Source organism: Ostrea edulis, chromosome 5, assembly GCF_947568905.1.
Source record: "Ostrea edulis chromosome 5, xbOstEdul1.1, whole genome shotgun sequence".
Taxonomy (NCBI): Eukaryota; Metazoa; Mollusca; class Bivalvia; order Ostreida; family Ostreidae; genus Ostrea; species Ostrea edulis.
In genome coordinates this window covers 30,930,065-30,948,619 of record NC_079168.1, presented here as the reverse complement: position 1 = coordinate 30,948,619, position 18,555 = coordinate 30,930,065, and the positions used below count along the sequence as shown (strand labels likewise).

The following is an 18,555-nucleotide window of genomic DNA, read 5'->3' as shown; positions in this document are numbered from 1 at the left end:
AGCTTACATTATTCACATTCACTATAACTATCAAAAATAGTCACCCATTTTATCTTTATTTGCATATAAAAATAACGGAAAATACCCCACTCTGGTTCTGCTTGATCATCTATTTTTGATAATGCTTGAATCACTTTTCAGTTATGTTCAACAATGACTGAAAGACACAATCGGTAATGTTTATTCTGTCATTTCAATAAATCTTATTTGTTGTATTGTGTGGTAGGTTCTTTTTTTCTTAAACTTGGACAGTAAATAAACAATGGGGGGGGGGGGGGGGGTTGTAGCGGTAAGATGATACACATTTAAGGTACTTTTTACGAAAGTTATAAAAGCCGATCTGTTTAAAAAAAATCTTATTTTCTAACTTGTTATTAGGAAAAAGATCTGGACAGTTCTAGATAATTACAGATACGTATATAACTTAGTACGTGTTTCGCTCGGCACCATATCTCTTGGTACTGGTGAAAAGTTTATCTGCATATGTCAGTGGCGGATTTAAGGGGGGGGGGGGCAGCAATGATACAACAACATTTTGTAGCCTAAACATTGCGGAATAAATGCACTCGCGAATAGTTTTCCCATATGTACTTTAGTCTAATTAAAATCAGACTTCTTAGATCTGCGCCGTACACTCTGCAGAAGAGTATATATACATGTAGAAATAGGTAGTATATATAGAAATAGGTAGTCTATATAGAAATGACCATTTATGTCTGTCTGTCCACCATCTTACTATACTTGCTTTTAGACCACAGCTTTGTAGCTAAACCATTAGAAAGCTGATATTTAGTATTCAAAAAGTGATTTGTCCCTGTCGCTACCATGAGACATTAGAACATACTTGGCACAAAGGTTGCTAATGAGTACACAATATCAAGATCGAAATGTCTGTCCAGGGTATAACTCCCTTGTTGAGAGACATTTGAGACTCATTCTTGACACAGAGATTTCTTGTGACCTAACTCCAAATCAAGGTCAAAGGTCATCTGACTCAAGGTCACTAGTTAAAACATTTCTCAGGGCCATAGTTTGATAGTTGATGGATAACTTCGAAGTATATAAGGCACAGAAATTGATTCTGACCAGACAGTATGTCATAATTTTGGATTCATGAATGTCAGTTAGCTAGTAGTCGGAGGCAAAACTGACAAAAAAATCGGCTCTTTTTCGTTAAAGACACAAATTTACCTGTATGGTGATCAATGGTAGTCAGCATGTCAATCAAACTTTTAACAATTGATCTCAGGAGGAGTGACATCTGCAGAGATTGTGGTCTGGAGGGACCCCAGAGAAGTGTTTTGATAACAATAGTTACTGGCATTCTTTAGATCTTGAGGAAGTCCAGTATACCTGAGTTTTGATAGCATTGACCTATCCACAACTGCCATATTCTCATAATTCAAAATTTTAAAAAAGACACCTGAACAATGAATTTTTTATAAATATGTTGTATTCCCCCCTTCTATATACATATGCACATGTATTATAAATCACACAATCAGAAATCAAACATTAATTCCATATTGATTTCTAAATTTTGTAACTTATTGAAATAATCTATATTATCAATTTATTATACCTTTATATTTATAAAAGAAATTATTCATTGAGTCAATGACTGAGAGTAAGAGGGAGAAAGAGGGGGTGGGAGTAGACTGTGTGTCAGCTACCTTTAGGATTACAACCCTTATATGACCACAGAAACTCTGCAGACACACCTGAGACATGTCCCGTGTATATCAAAACTATATACAACACCATGCACCCTCTCTTGTCCAGGTATATTCCAGGTACATAACAATGACCATAGATGAGCTCCGCCCACAACCAGTGATCCGTGAAGAAACCGTACGGTATTTTGTTGGGGGGGGGGGACTAAATTCATGACTAAATTACAACATATAGGCCAAAATGTTTCTTATTTTTAGTAGTACCCTTACTTCGGGTGCCTGTGATATTTTCATTCATTTAATATACAAGGTAATCTTGTATGAACATCTCATTTTCCCATTGTATCCTGTCATTTTCAATAATATTTTCACATTTAACACAGATACATGATGAAGACAACGCAGTAACATAAAACCATGTACATGTATGTATGTACGGTTACAATGCCTGTCCGTCTATTGATTACTTTGATGTAGTCATTGGATATGTCAACCTATTAGGAGATCATCCCTTGTAATAACGAGAAAATTAACCCTTAATTACAAGATAATGATGAGAAGTTGGAAATCTTTTCTTTGATTATAATCGGCTTTCATACTATTTGATAGTGTGTAACTACACAAAATCGGGGATACAATCGTGCTATTCTACTGGCCCGTGGAGAGCAATTTCAAACGGCTGGAGCTTGATGTAAGTACAAATTTTTGGAAAACTTCCCTGTTGATTTTTGGAAAACCTGTTTTGTAAAAAAAAAATTAAATCAAAATTTTAAAAAATCAAAATTAACAAAAATCACATGTATAGGAGGAGGGAGAGAGGGTGTATTCCTACGGACCTAAATCGATATACTAGGGATTCGCGGCGATGGTCTGGACTAAATTGCGTCCGCCTGTTATGTTTGTATTTATAACTGTCAAGATCCGCGGATACAGAGGGGAGACCGAGGATCTGGACACTTCCCCCTTCCCCCTCGACGTAGACAGACAGACAGGTCACAGGACAAAAAGTCACGAAATCGGTAAGACAAAAAGTCGTAATAATGACTTTTGATCAGATAGGATAAAATGTCACAGGACAAAAATCACAAAAATGACTTTGTTTATGCCACATTCAGTTCATTATTAAATAATTCTGTCATCAGATTTTGTTTTCACTGATTAATATAAACATTTCTAATTCATAATTATAACAGATAAGATAAAAGGAATAAAAATTTGACAATTATTAAATTATTGATAATAAAGTTTGAAATTGAAATAAATAGTTTCAGAAAATATAACATTTTACATTTATTTTTTCTTAAACTTTGTCCACGGTCACACTTTGTTCGTGACGCTCTGTCCTGCATTTCCCTGAGATTTGTGAGGTCCTCGGATCCCAACGCTGACAAATCTCAGGAGGGGGGGGGGGAGGGGGGGGGTGTTCCGGGCTCAACATGAGGTTTGTTTCTGATGATTTTTTTTCTGGCTCGTCAACTTTATAAAAAGTGTTAAACTCTTACATGAGAGAATTAAGGACCCTCCATCGATATCTTATTATATTTTAGTAGAGCTGACCAAATGATAACATGACTTATAATGACAATGAAGTGACTAAATTGTGTTACTTTTCCATTAGCATGTTCGTACTTATTTCAGAATTTACTAAATAAGGAAAAGTAGCCAAATTCAATGTTCTATGGTGATTATGACATAATATTTCATAATGAAAATTGATAAGAAGGGGCCGTTCAAACCGAGTTCACGGTAGGGGGTCGGCACGTAGGACCCTCACGGCGTGATGGCTTTTGATTGCCCAGTAAAGATCTGCATTTTGTCTTCTCCATATGAGTATATAAAAAATAATAATCGTACGTTGTTCCTCAAATAAACATATGCCCCGTGTGACATCTATATCTCAACAGTGTTACCGCTGCCTAGCTGTGGGAAGTCCATATTATATAGGCAGGCATTGTTCTTGCCAAATACTATGCAATAACAATAAAATGCGAGATCAAACGATCGATGTCGGATAAAACACCCTCTAAATCCAAATAGTTAGGGGGAAGGGGGATAAAATCTCCCGAAAGTTTCTGTCATCCGACATCGATTACACTTTAGTGAAAAAAGAAAAAAGACAAGCGACTGGTTTAAAACCACATAATAATATTACATTTTAATGAACATTTGATCTCCCCCTAAGGTCATTTGACCAAATTCAAGATTATTATATTTTATACAGGACAGTGGTAGTTACTTCAAAATTTGAGGCTATGATTGTAATTCAGATTTGAGGTCCAGTGATAATCGATTGTGTGTAGTTTAATGTCCCTCTAGAGAAAAACGCAATCATATGGAGCGGTGGAAGAGCTTCAGATTTTGACCTTTATTTGGTACTCAAGGTTATTGAGCAGTGACACCAATAATTCTTGGTAGTTGCATATCTGACATATCTGCATTTATGTTCGTTGTTATACATCAATTTGGGTAAAGATTTGGTATTGTCCAAAGTAGATGTTAAAAACATAGAAATCCAGGAGTTTCAAGACTCCCAGGCGTTTGGAACCCTCTTCCCTGGCGTAAAAAGCTGGATCCGCACCTGTAATACATGATAAGAATCTGTCGGAGTTGAAGCACCAGCATGCATATAGCAAGTTGAGAGGGGGAGGGGGGGGATAAAGATTATTAAAAATCTAAACAATGCATATGATTTCATTGAATCAATCTACATTATTTTGCTGAGAAAAACGGATCGATGAATGTTATTTATTCATCGTGTAGATGAATTGGTTTATTTACATTTTATGCATTTCTGTTTATTTTTTTTCTATATGAGAAGAATTAAAAAAAAAACAAACCCCATCCTAAATTGCTTTCATCACCTCGAAATCGAAAAGGTCAGTTCCTAGCAAAATTAAAAGCAAGCACCCACATAGTCGCAAAATAGAAAGGGTATGATAAAATCTAAACAAAGGATCAAAAATATAAAAAAAAAAAAGGAAGTTTTAAACTTCATTGATTGCTCTCATAAATTCAATTGATACGTGCATCAATGTTGTGGAATTATTGCTCGGGAAATAATTTGAAGATCGGTGTAAATGATTTGATGATCTCTTGAATTGAAATTTATGAAACAATGCCCACAATCATCCTCAACTGTATACAGTTAAACACGGTTATAGCGAACCTCCAGCCAAGGGCCAGGGAAGAAATTCGTTATAACCAAACTTTGTGATATTCAATAAAATTTCGTTATTTCCTGAATTATATTTACAACAATTTTTGCAAAGAGGTAAATAATTCAATTTGTGAATTCATATGTTGATATTGAAGGTATCTCTAACTGGATAGTTGCTCTCTCTAAAAAAAAAAAAATGATTGCGCAGATCATTTGATTTAATACTGATTCAATTAAAGAAACCAATCATTCAATTATTGCGCGCATCAATTAAAGTTATAATAACTCTGTGAAAGTTTTATTTTTTAATAAAAATGTGCTATTTCGATAGTTTAGTTTTGTATGTATATGTAACTTTTGCCATAGTCATTCACAAAATCAAAATTATGTTTAAGATTCTATTGAATTTTGTACGGGAAGACAATTTAATGTAATTTCACTTTACTCAGAGCCTCTGGATAGGTTTTCTAACACAAATATTGATAGCAAGAGTTTATAAACCTATTTTTTCCTGTCATTGAAATAGTAGATCACAATTTTGCAACAAAAAATTTCGAGACCAAACATGAGAGCTAGCACTAGTATTACTTTAAATTGGTCAGCTCGAATTATTGCTCTCTTCAACTGAATTAATTCAATTGTTGATATTATCATCGTTTGAATATAGCAACAATTCAATTATTGCACGCATCAATTCAGCACAATAATCAGTGCTATAAAGAATTTAATTAATGCGCGCAAAGATATCATTTGTTATTTGAAAAGGTCTTGAATTGAATTGTTGCGCGCATCAAATGAATCGATAAATTCAAATATATCATTTGAGTTTAAATGTTAAGCTGGCTCTCCATATAGGTTAGGCACGAACTGACATTCAGATTTTGCTTGAGCATTATCAAATAGAATTAATTTTGGGGGGGGGGTATTAAGTCGTGAATCTTCATTGGTGGATCCTGAGCTTGTACCGCTTTTCACAAACATTTTTTCTTATTTAAACATAGAAACATGTTCACAAGCACTAAAATGTATACATATCATTTTGTCAGAACTCAGTAGCTTTGCCTTGGACCCACTGGAGCTTCAAGACAGCCTTCAACCTTTTATTGCGCACCTATTCAGATAAATTTCTGGATCCGCCACTCGTATTATCTTAGCCATAATCATAATCAAGTTACATACCACGGTACACATCGATGTTGTAACGGAAATAATCATGTACACCTACGAAGGTCTGGGACCAGACACAGAGGCATGCTAGATAATATTAAATGGGAAATTGTAGAAAAGGGCCCGGATCGGCGGATCGGACCAATGAGTAAATCACTTCCCCGCCACCACTAGATCCGTCCGAATTCATGAGCTCTTCATCTGTAATCAGCACATTCACTATTCAAATGTGAACATTTGTTACCTTTTTGATTTCAGATTATAATAATTTACTATGTAATGGCTTTATTTATATAAATACCTCAGATCTATAAAAAGAACTTGTAAATATGACGAATATATACATACTTACAGACTTACAGGTCATTAGTGCAACCTGAGATAAATCAATGGCGACTGACGTGGAGTGCGAAGGAAATGAAAAAGCAAAAATTTTACAGGATTCCATCTGCAAAGAAGAGGTGAGTTGAATGTAGATGATTATTTCTTAGATTTGAATGATATTCTTGTTGTCACCGTACTTTGCGTGAGATGATGAGGGTGCAAGAAGTGCACGGCTGTGTTTGTTTACATCCTGTCGGATTTTGATTGGGGATAATGCAGTAGCGTATGTTATTGTTGTGTTTTTGAGTCAGTTCATTGAGAAACAACAAGAATTGAAAGAACGATGTTTGTAAATAACAAAATTGTAGAATTTATTTAAGAGTGATGAGCTAAACCTAAATGTCAATATTCAAAGCACGTGCGTGCAGTTTAGCGTGTCGCTAATGACTACACTTGCGCCTTACGGCACGTTATTGACTTTATGAAGGGTAAATATGACACGTAATAGATTGTCGTATGAATGGGGAACTATCTCATCACATGTCAAATGACCTTTCATTATAACCTTAGTTTATATGTAAGCATTTTAATTGTATGTGTAATCCAGCATGTTGATGACCTCGACCTTTTATATAAAACAAACTTCCAGGGAGGGGAGAATGCTAATTGACTTCTAGTCTTTTGTAATGACATTGAATTTTAGGTCTCCTGAGTTTGTCCGTCGTCAAATTCATCAGGTAATAACATTCAAACATTTCAACTTGTAAATTTTTACCATGATTGGCATGAAAATTTTTTTTTTTTTTAAACTTTGTGGCACCTGCCCTCCAGGAGAGTAAGAGGTAGAGAATGTATAAAAATCTTCTTTGATTTTTTAAATACTCAGACAAACTAAATGCATAGTCATGATGAATATGACCTCTACCAATAGATTGGGAAATTCATGACCAAAGTTCTAGTGTTGTGAAAGGGCTCCATGCCTTATGCAGTGAAAAAGAATTATTTTGTTTTAAATCTTCTCCTTGACATCTGGACATCAATCAAGCTGATCAGCAGATAATGTTTATGTACTGAAGCCTCTAACAAGCTTATCAGTATATGGTATAATATATATAATGTTTATGAATAGAGAAGCCTCTAACAAAATGGCACATGGGTCAGGGACTTCTAATGACAAGGATTTATGTTTTTTTAGCGTGAAAATACATTATTCTTTTAAATTATTTGAACAGCTAAGCTGAGTGCATAAAGTAAAATTAATCAGGAAGGTCTTTATTAAAAGTGAAAGTCATGACCCCTAGGTCAGGGTCTAGTTCCCAGGGCATCACTCTATGGATAATATAATTAGCCAAAAAGCACTAATAAAAGGCGAAGATAACGAACAGTGATCAATCTCATAACTCCTATAAGCAATAGAAAATAGATAGTTGAGCAAACACAGACCCCTGGACACTCCAGAGATGGGATCAGGTGCCTAGGAGGAGTAAGCATTCCCTGTCGACCGGTCACACCCGCCGTGAGCCCTAGATCCTGATCAGGTAAACGGAGTTATCCGTTGTCAAATCAGTGTGCCAAGAACGTCCTAACAATACCGAACTTTCGGGATATGCCGGAACGACCAATTATATTTGACGTTTATACACCAAGGTCACATGATAATAACCAATTGTAGGGCAAAGTTGACATCGATACATATGGTGTTTCGCTAACAGACGGTCCGTAAAGAGCTATGCGCAGTCCCACGATGACGATCCAAGTCATTATTGGTACTTAGTATCTGGGTGTAAGTTAGATGGAAGGGAAAAGGCGCATTTAGACGCATACCATTGGATGCAAGGCGTAAAGTTTTACCGATATCCTCAAGATATTCCCTAGATTTATTTCCCGCACCAACTCGCATAATTTAATCAATTGAATTTTCCTATAAAATGGTTGTAGTGATTCCTTTCTTTCAAAGATAGCATTTAAATGCAGGAAATTGATAGCAATTGAAATATTCCATGTTTGTTTACTTAGTTGTTATTGTAATCCGGAAGTGACATGCCCTACAAATTACATTCAACGCGCGATAAAAGTCAGAGTAGATCCATATCTCGAAAGTCCCGTATTGGTATGAAACATGTCAGACAGCATTTGACCCAATGATAGGTTGTATTGACGAACTAGATCGTTATAACGACCATAGAATTTGCGAAATGATGACTTCAATTGAGACTGTTGAAACCCCTGTACCATCAACTTGTTTGTCAGTAGCTTGCCTTGATTTAAAAACTGACTATACGCAGAACAGGTTAATAAATCTTAAAAATCTCATTTGTTTTATTCCTGAACATCTAGCTCAGAGACTGGATGTATAGTTATTATGAGTTGGAGGCCTCTACTGAAACTGAAATTCCTGGTCCCAGCATCAAAGTTAAGGTCCCAGAATCAAAGTTAATTTGGCTCCAGGATGGAGCTATACATTTATGTATATGGATCATAATTTGTATAAAGGATTATTTTCACATCCTTATTATTTTTGTTTCAATGTCAATGAGTGAATTTAGAATAGGGGGTTAGGTAGTATATATAGAAATCAACCATGTGTGTCTGTCTACCCACCTTCTGACATCTCTACAATAGCTCCTACAAACAAAGGTTAGGTAGTATATATAGAAATCAATCATGTGTGTCTGTCTACCCACCTTCTGACATCTCTACAATAGGTCCTACAAACAAAGGTTAGGTAGTATATATAGAAATCAATCATGTGTGTCTGTCTACCCACCTTCTGACATCTCTACATTTGGGCCACAGCTTTGTAGTGGATATAACATTAGAAATCTGATATTCAGCACAAAGGTTACCTTTGGCCAGAAAATGTGTTACGATCTTGAACAAAGGCCATTTGGTCAAGGTTATTTGTATCAAACAGTGCTTTGTCCCAGTCACTACTATTAGACATTAGAAGTTCATACTTGACATGAAGGTTGCTAATGAGTAGACAATATGTACACTGGCCATGGGCTTATTGTTTTAAGGCATGAAAAGTTAGAAATATCACTTCAGGGTACAGCTTTCTTATTGAAAGGCATTTGAGACTCATTCTTGACAACAATTTCTTGTGACCAAACAGTGTGTCATGACTCCAAATCAAGGTCAAAGGTCATTTGACTCAAGGTCACTGGTCAATTAAAACATTTCTCAGGACCATGACTTGATAGCTGAGGGATTACTTAGAAGTTGATGATAGTATATAAGGCACAGAGATATAATTATGTCATGGTTTTGGATTCATGTCAGTTAGCTGGTAGTCGGAGGCCAAACTGGTAAATTGGTTAGAAATTGTTGTTTCAGGCCACAGAATAGAGAAACGGTTGTTCAGAGAATCATTTTGCACAAAGGTTGTTTTAATATGATCTGTTTGCTTCCCTGAACACCAGTCTTTTATTCAAAATCAAGTTCACTGATTGAAAAAGGAAGATAAAATATTTGTACAGACACAATTTTGTAATGAGGAAGCATTAGGATAAATGAATGTCACTTTTGAGCACAATAACAGAGAAGGCATCGTGTTGTTGGAGTTTGGAAAATGCACTTATTGCACCAAAGGTAAATTATACAATGTGAAGTGGCTATAAATTAGTTTAGAACAGCACATAATTATTATTCCTCTCTTTTGTGAAAACAAGTTTCAGGAATTTTTCCCCATGGATTCAATCTTGGTTTCTCTCTGTTGAGTTATATTGTAAATGTCTAAAATCCGGGTTTTGGATTGTTGATTCAAACAGATATTAAATTCCTGCATCTCAAAATATATATTATGCTTTCATGTAAATTGGTTAAACCCCAAATGTAAGTCTTCTTCCTTGTTTATCAAGAAAGATAGTTCAAAAATAAAGATCATATTAGACTGAGAAAATACACTACTTCATAAAAATGCACTGCTTTATGATTCATGAAATATAAAAGATGTGAAAGTCTCAACGGCTCAGAGAGCTAATGCTATGGCCATTTGTGCGGTGTGCGTAAACTTTTTAGAAAAAGGGCTATAACTCAAGAACCCCTTGGCCAATTTTTTTCAAATTTGTTACAGGGTATCATTGGCCCAAGGGCTTTCATACATACTAAATAAAGGGATGTGACCCTTTAACAAGGGGAGATAATCAGGAAAATACAAACAAAAGTAGTGGTTGCTAAAAAATCTTCTTCTCAAGAACCAGTGGGCAGATTATCACCAAACTTACACATAAGGATGAGGATATGTTGTAGATTAAAAATTGTTCAAGGCATTACCCTGGGGCAAAGGGCGTGGTCTCAAGGTCACTTCAAAGTTGACCTAAATTTATATTTCCTTAAATCTTTGATATTTTAGTCATTATAAGGACTAGGATCATCGAAATTTGACAGTTGATGCATCTTAGGACCTTGTGTCAAGTTGTCTCAAAAGTAGGTCACGGTGACCTACTTTTTGAATTTTGCCGGTATTTATTTTAAAATTAATTTTGATGCATATCTTGGACACTTTGAAGCCTATGATCATCAAAACTTGTCAGTTGGTGGATCATGGGACCTTGAAATGCGTCAACTGAAAAATAGGTCACCGTGACCTACTTTCTGAATTTTATGGCTTATCATTTATAGATATATTTTAAGTTGTTATTTCAAATACCGAGAGGTTTAGAATCATCAAATCTTGTAAGTTGATGCATCTTGAGGCCTTGAAACGTATTTATAAAAAAAGTAGGTCACAGTGACCTACTTTTTGAATTTTGCAGATATTCAAATTTCACATTTTCAATTTTAGATGCATATTTTGGGCACTATAAAACCTAGGATCATCAAACTTTGTCAGTTGATGCGTCTTCAGTCTTCGGTTTGTGTCGACCAAAAAGTAGGTCACTGTGACCTACTTTTGGTATTTGACAGCTAAATTACTATATTTCAGACACTATTTGACCTACAATCATCAAACTCTGTCAGTTGATGCATCTTGAGTCTTCGGAGTGTATCGACCAAAAAGTCGGTCACTGTGACCTACTTTTGGCATTTGACAGTTATATTTATATATTTCAGTCACTAATTGACCTACAATCATCAAACTTTGACAGTTGATGCATCTTGAGTCTACGGAGTGTGTCGACCAAAAAGTAGGTCACCTTGACCTACTTTTGGAATTTGACGGCTATATTTATATATTTCAGATACTATTTGACCTACAGTCATCAAACTTTGTCAGTTGATGGGTCTTGCATGTTCGAAGGGTTTCGACCAAAAAGTAGGTCACCTTGACCTACTTTTGGAATTGGACGGCTATATTTATATATTTTCAGATACTATTTGACCTACAGTCATCAAACTTTGTCAGTTGTTGGGTCTTGCATGTTCGAAGGGTTTCGACCAAAAAGTAGGTCAACTTGACCTACTTTTGGAATTGGACGGCTATATTTATATATTTCAGATACTATTTGACCTACAGTCATCAAACTTTGTCAGTTGATGGGTCTTGCATGTTCGGAGTTCGCTGACCAAAAAGTAGGTCACCATGACTTACGATTGGAATTTGACAGCTATATTTCAATATTCAGATACTAATTGGCTTAAAATCATCAAACTTTGTCAGTTGATATTTCTTGGGTTCTCAAAATGTGTAAACCAAAAAGTAGGTCACATTGACCTACTTTTTTTGAATTCTTAGGATTTATCTAAAGATTTAGAATACTAAGAGGCTAAGAATAGAAATGGTGGGGTTGTACAATTTATCAGAAGAGCGATTCTAGGCCCTTGTTATACATATCATAATCATATGCATTGCTTGGAGTTATTATATTGGCCCCGTGGATTTTGCCAAAAAATCAAAACTGATAACTTTCAATTTAGAAAGTGCATTGTTATTGGAGAGCTATCCTTGCTAATTTTCCTCAGTGGTTTGTACATTGTGACAATTGACAAAGTACTCTATTTATGATAGCCATTTTGTCGAATTTGCATTTAGAATAGTAAAAAAAAAAGGTAAGATGTTTTTAAATACTTTGTACAGAGTACAATCTACAGTCTGACTGGAGCATATGATTGTTGACAGAAACATTACAGTCATTAGGATTTGGGTCATAGGGTTCTGCTCATTTTCAAAATAATTTGTTTCCCATAGTGCCTTCACTGAGAAGTGAAAACAAGGAAACAGCAAATAAAACGGTTATTAAATGTAAATATTAGGTTTCTTGAACAATATAGGAGGTAATGTGTGAATGATTGGGAATTAATTTCCTGTATCCTCGAAGTTTGTAACACCTCATACACTCTCTATAATATTGTTTACTAACTTTTGAGAGTCGGCTCGCGATAGCGAGAAGACCCTTTTCTTTATAAAGTAATACCTCATCAACTGAATGCTTGCTTCTTATCAGTATAGTACATGTAAATATTTCTAAGAAATGATTAAATGATCACTTTGGGTTCCTTTTGATTTCTTATAAATTGATGTTTTTGATTCATCATTTGTTCATCTTAAAATAAAGAGAAAAACATCACATTAGCCAACTTTATTGATTTTTCTTAATGAAATATTTATATAGATTCCTCAGATAAAATCACTTTTGAAGACCATGAATGAATGATAAATGTCAGAGCTGTTTATTAATATCGTACATGATATTTTTTGATAAGCACCATCCTACTATGTGGCTGTTAATGATTGTTTCATCATGGGCTGTGGGAGGGAGGGAGGGGGGGGGGGGGTAATAGTACACAATGTGATGATGTGTTTCATCATGGGCTGTTGGGAGGGGGGTAATAGTAAACAATGTGATGAAGTGTTTCACCATGGGCTGTTGGGAGGGAGGGATTATGATATCTCAAAACTGACATATAAGTTGATTGATTACTCATCATTATCTATATTAATTGTAAGACTTTGACAATTAAAGAAATGACTTAGAACATATAAAATTGATTTTTATTAAAATTTTCATATAATTTTGTGTAGTATCTACAATTGAAGGGGCATTTTACCTATCCAAGGGAAATAATCCTTTGTTGTCAAAGGGGGAAAGGTACCCTTTACCAGTAGTAAAAGGAGCCTAGATAAATCACTGCACCAGGAAGCCTATTTTTTCGTGACCAGTAAGGAAGTCTCTTGTTATTACTGTCGATAGTCTGATGCCACACATTTCTGATGACTCACTTTTCTTATTTTCCCCCACCTAAATCACATACAAGAACAGTTTTATTAGGTGTCTAAACAATATTTTATTTAGAAAGAACATGATTTATCAGTTTCAGTCTTCTGTAACCTATGTATAACTGGCATGCCAGGCTAAGCTCTTTATGTATAATCTCTTTTTAAAAAATATATTCGTTGTCACGCTTTTTGTTCTCAGAGTATAATAGTAGATGTCCAGCACCAATCATTTCACCCTTCCGATATAGTTCACAAGATAGATATCTTACTATCCAAGCAGCTCAGTATTCCATTATTAAATTTGTTGTATTTAATTGTCATCACCGACAAGGCGGAGGCTAGCAAGTTAAAATGAGATGTTGTCAGAATGAGAAAATGGGGAGGAAAAAGAAACACCAAAGAGTAGAGAAATCTTTTTATTTACAAATGTTAATCACTATACTCATTATACACGATTCTCCGAGCAGAAATGTGTCTGTATCTCGTCCGTGGGGTTGTTTAGTATTATGTATCTTGTTGTTATCTTGACTCATTGATCATAAAATATTTTGCAATATGATGGGGTGGGGGTGGGGGGGGGGGGGGGGGGGTGATGGTTAATATTGCTTTAAAGAATAGATAGTCTCCATTGGTTTTCAAGTCACAAGGTCAAAGGTCGTGGCTCAAATGTCTGATTATTTTGAAATGTCTGCTCAGTATTTTGAGAGAACACCTATCATTATGGTTGCCTCTGACTAGTAGATAACCCATATTCCTCACAGACACTACAGACATTCTAATTGTAAAGTTGTTGATCTTTTTCACCTATAGCCACATGGGAGACATTTGTTTCTAAATCATTTCTTGTTTTTTTTTTTTGCAACCATTACCTATATTCATACCTCAAATTGATTTGTGCATGATATGAAGTTAGTGAGAGAGAAAGACAGAGAGAGAGAGAGAGAGAGAGAGAGAGAGAGAGAGAGAGACAGACAAGAAGTGAGAGAAAGATAGAAATAGAAAGAAATAGAGAAAGATAGGGAGAGAAGAGAAAGGCAGGGAGGGTGAGATTTATTCCTGGTTAGTATTTCATTGACACTATGAAGTTACACTTATCATTTTTATGATGTTGCGAATTTGTTTAAGAAGCTTACTTAACATTGTTTAATGCAAACAAATATCCTCCTCATCAGATATCTTAGACATCTTCATATGATTATGTGTATTTTCATATCTAATTGTATTATAGCATTTAATATGAAACAGATATTTCCAATTTCCTTTGCAGAAATTTAAAAAATAATGGTTCGTAGTAATTTAAAAAAAACCAAACAAACAAACAAAAAACACCACACATTTTTAATACAAGTTTATTGATTCGTTTAGATGTACACATCAATTTGATGGAAAGGGTATGAACAGTAATTTTAGAATGACAGTGATGTTGATAATTTATGATAACAGTGACGTTGATAATTTTATAATGACAGTGATGTTGATAATTTTATAATGACAGTGATGTTGATTATAATGACAGTGATGTTGATAATTTTATGATGACAGTGACGTTGATAATTTGATGATGACAGTGATGTTGATAATTTTATACTGACAGTGACATTGATAATTTTATACTGACAGTGATGTTGATAATTTTATAATGACAGTGATGTTGATAATTTGATGATGACAGTGATGTTGATAATTTGATGATGACAGTGATGTTGATAATTTGATGATGACAGTGACATTGATAATTTTATGATGACAGTGACGTTGATAATTTTATGATGACAGTGACATTGATAATTTGATGATGACAGTGATGTTGATAATTTTATGATGACAGTGATGTTGATAATTTGATGATGACAGTGATGTTGATAATTTTATGATGACAGTGACGTTGATAATTTGATGATGACAGTGATGTTGATAATTTGATGATGACAGTGACATTGATAACTTTATGATGACAGTGACGTTGATAATTTTATGATGACAGTGACATTGCTAATTTTATAATGACAGTGATGTTGATAATTGTTACGCTCTAGTTGTTGATAAGCGTTGGATTATAATTTCTTCTTAATTGTCCATGTCATAGCCCTAGCAGCATGCAGTCTTTACTAAAAACTTTTTTGAGAACTGCAGCTATTCGGTTCTCTGCATCTGAACTGTTGACAAGACCAAAGAGAAATTCTCTGGCCCAAATGAAACAAATTATTACTTTTTTTTCAGTTTTAAAAAGAACTTTGAAGAGAAAGTTCAAGAGTACATAAAACCACTTATAGGTATAGTGAAAATTAGTTCAACTGTGAAAGGAACAGTCTTCTTCATCACTTCATTTCAATGCATGGTCATGTAACTTTAACTAAATTTGTCTTGTATCAAGGTTTTGTAAACATATGAAAAGATTTAATCAACCTTTGATTTCAAGGCCATTCACACTGGGGAAAAAAATCCCGATAATTGGTTGAAATTGGGAAATCACTTAAAGTTAAAAATAAAAACCAATTGATTTATCTATGGATTTAAGCAAACTTCAATTTCCTGTTTTTGGTGGTAAAGAAAGATGGAAATATTCCAAATAAAGCCATGACCCAGGCATTGTCCAAGCTGGATTTTACAAAGGAAATTAGGATCGGACCTCAGACTGTAAGTGTTCTTAAGTTATTGCTGAAGATAACAAAATTTTCTTCCTCCGAATCATTCAGATTTAAATCATCAACATTTTGAATACTTTGGTTTTGTTTATTATGTCTCTCCTTCCCAGAAGCGCGGGGACAGAATTCTTCTTCCGCTTCATCTTCTGCTTCTCATACAAAATATAGTCCAGGCCATAAATTTTCTTTCTTCTGACATAGGCCTTTGCTATTTGGTATGTGGGTATGCCATGATAAGGCAGCGTGTCTCGTGCCAATTTTGTTGACCTTGACTTTATTCTCTGAAATCGAAGTAATAAACCCTTGGAATATGTTTCCACTGAAAGATTTTTCTCACTGTCATGACTGTTCAATATCTGACCTAGTCTCGTTAATTTACCATCTGCTCACTTGTCAGGCTGGTTAGGGGACATGGATTCCTCACGTGAAGATCTATCTTTAGTTTAAAATATAAAATATAGACTTCTTGGTTTCTCTATCTTCTAGTCTGACTTTATGATGATAGTGTTTTTAGTTAAGCGACATTTTTTGTCAGACTGAGAAATATCTAGATACCGATCTCGAGCTTAAGGAGGTACTCTACACCGTCATAATGGTTGACTTCCTTTTAAAACATGGATGAAAGTATAAATATTAGCAATATTTGTTTATTCATTTCAAAAATCATTGCCAAGCTGAGTAGCTCAGTAGGTAATAGCACGTCGACTGCTGAACTGTAAATGGTGTATTCGAGTCCAGCAGGGGTTTTAATTTATTTTTCAGATTGCTTTCTTTTAAAGCTGCATTTTTGACTAAATAAAGTTAAATTTGAAAGTTTTCAATGTCTAAATATTGTTGTACATATCCTCCACTTTTCATCCATTTCAAATTTCTCTGGTGTAGCATACCTCCTTAATTTGCAATAAAGCTACAAACATAGTATTTAATGCCCAAAATATCCTGAGGGAGGAATTTTGAACAAAAACTTTTGACCTTTTTTATCATCTTTTGTGAAGTTTTAGGTGTCAGTTTTGTTAAAAAAAAAAACAACACCCCTTTTCAGCATTGGCAATTTCGGCCCTCTACAGACTCGTAAAAAATCCCTGAATGCGTAATATTTTTAAAAGCCCAACCCTAATTTTGCTGGACTTGGTTTTGGGTTATTAGCTAATTTTGAAGATTGAACAGTGTTGCTTTGTTTATACCATGTACCTCATCCTCGTGAATCTTGCATCATATTTCAACATCGAAGATCAGAGAGAATTTCAAAAATAGTTTATCATTCAGCAGAAGACCTGCTCTTATAATGTACCAATCATTACAACAACAAATATATATATTAAAAAAAAGTTGTGTTTGTAGTGACCATGAATCTTGATTAAATTGATTTAATTGTACTATGTTGGTTTTTGTAGCGACCATGAATCTTGAATAATGTGTTTTAATTGTACTAAATGTTGGTTTTTGTAGTGACCGTGAATCTTGATAAATGCATTTTAATTGTATTTGTAGTAAATGTTAATTGGCTTAATTTTGCACTTAAAAAAGGGAGAGAGAGGTTTTGATTGATTGTATCTTGTTTAATGTCCTTCTCAAGAATTTTTCACTCATATGGAGATTGGGGGGGGGGGGGGGTCAGAAGACGGTGAAGATAATGAACAGTGATCTGCAATCTCATAAATCCTCTTAAAAATATGAAATTAAATTAAATTAAACCGTACCCAGTTGCACAAATGTTAATAAAGTTTAATTGACAGTTAACGTCTAGTTATCACTATATAAATGTTAATAAAGTTTAACTGACAGTTAACGTCTAACACTATATAAATGAAAGAGTTAATGACAGTTAACGTCTAGTTAACACTATATAAATGAAAGAGTTAATGACAAGTTAACTGTTAGTTAAAGCTAACTAACCGTCGTGCAACTGGGTCCAGCATGGTCAAACAAGGACCCCTGGAACTACAGGAGGAATAAGCATCCCCTGTTTACAGGTTACACATGCAATCTTTTCTTTTTCTTTGATTTTCATGTTTATCAAAACTTTCCTATAAATGAATATACCATTTAATTGGGCTGCAAATGCACAGTTAATATATGGAGTAATGATCATTCACACTTGAATTCACATTGAGCGAAAGCAAGAACCAATTCAAAACTTTGTTTACAGGGTGATTTAAAGATGTTGATTACGTAATAAACCAGTGTGCAAAATAGGTAATTGATCATTACATTTGAAAGAATTCAATTTTGTCGACAGATGTCTTCAATCCCAACAAAATCAATGACTGCTGTTCAGAATGTCAAGTGTAACCCACAGGTCTGACGTCACAGAAAAAAATAACATCCTATTTCATCATGCCAAGTGTCGTGAAGACATCCTTGTTAGTGCAGTACACAAAATAAAAGCTGTAAAACTTCATGTTTAAAGGAATATTTTAAAAATCAGGG

General features: G+C 34.6%; 1 protein-coding gene and 1 long non-coding RNA gene across 3 annotated transcripts in view; one reads left to right on the top strand and one right to left on the bottom strand.

Moving 5' to 3' along the window:
* Positions 1-2,330: 2,330 nt before the first annotated feature.
* The window catches only part of LOC125649904 (bromo adjacent homology domain-containing 1 protein-like), a 32,422-nt gene continuing 16,197 nt past the window's right edge, over positions 2,331-18,555 (top strand). Inside the window, exons 1-2 of one of the 2 annotated variants that reach the window (XM_048877757.2) lie at positions 2,331-2,692; positions 6,352-6,458. In XM_048877757.2, coding sequence (XP_048733714.1) covers positions 6,387-6,458 — 72 coding nt within the window. In that variant the 5' untranslated portion in view covers positions 2,331-2,692; positions 6,352-6,386. Of the gene's footprint in view, positions 2,693-6,351; positions 6,459-15,756; positions 16,118-18,555 lie in introns of those variants that run through there. The other variant, XM_048877758.2, reaches the window with a different exon arrangement.
* On the bottom strand, positions 14,080-16,678 carry LOC130054835 (uncharacterized). The gene is made up of 2 exons (XR_008803165.1): positions 16,505-16,678; positions 14,080-16,406 (listed from the first exon to the last, which is right to left on the bottom strand). It is a non-coding gene; the product is annotated as an uncharacterized LOC130054835 (long non-coding RNA).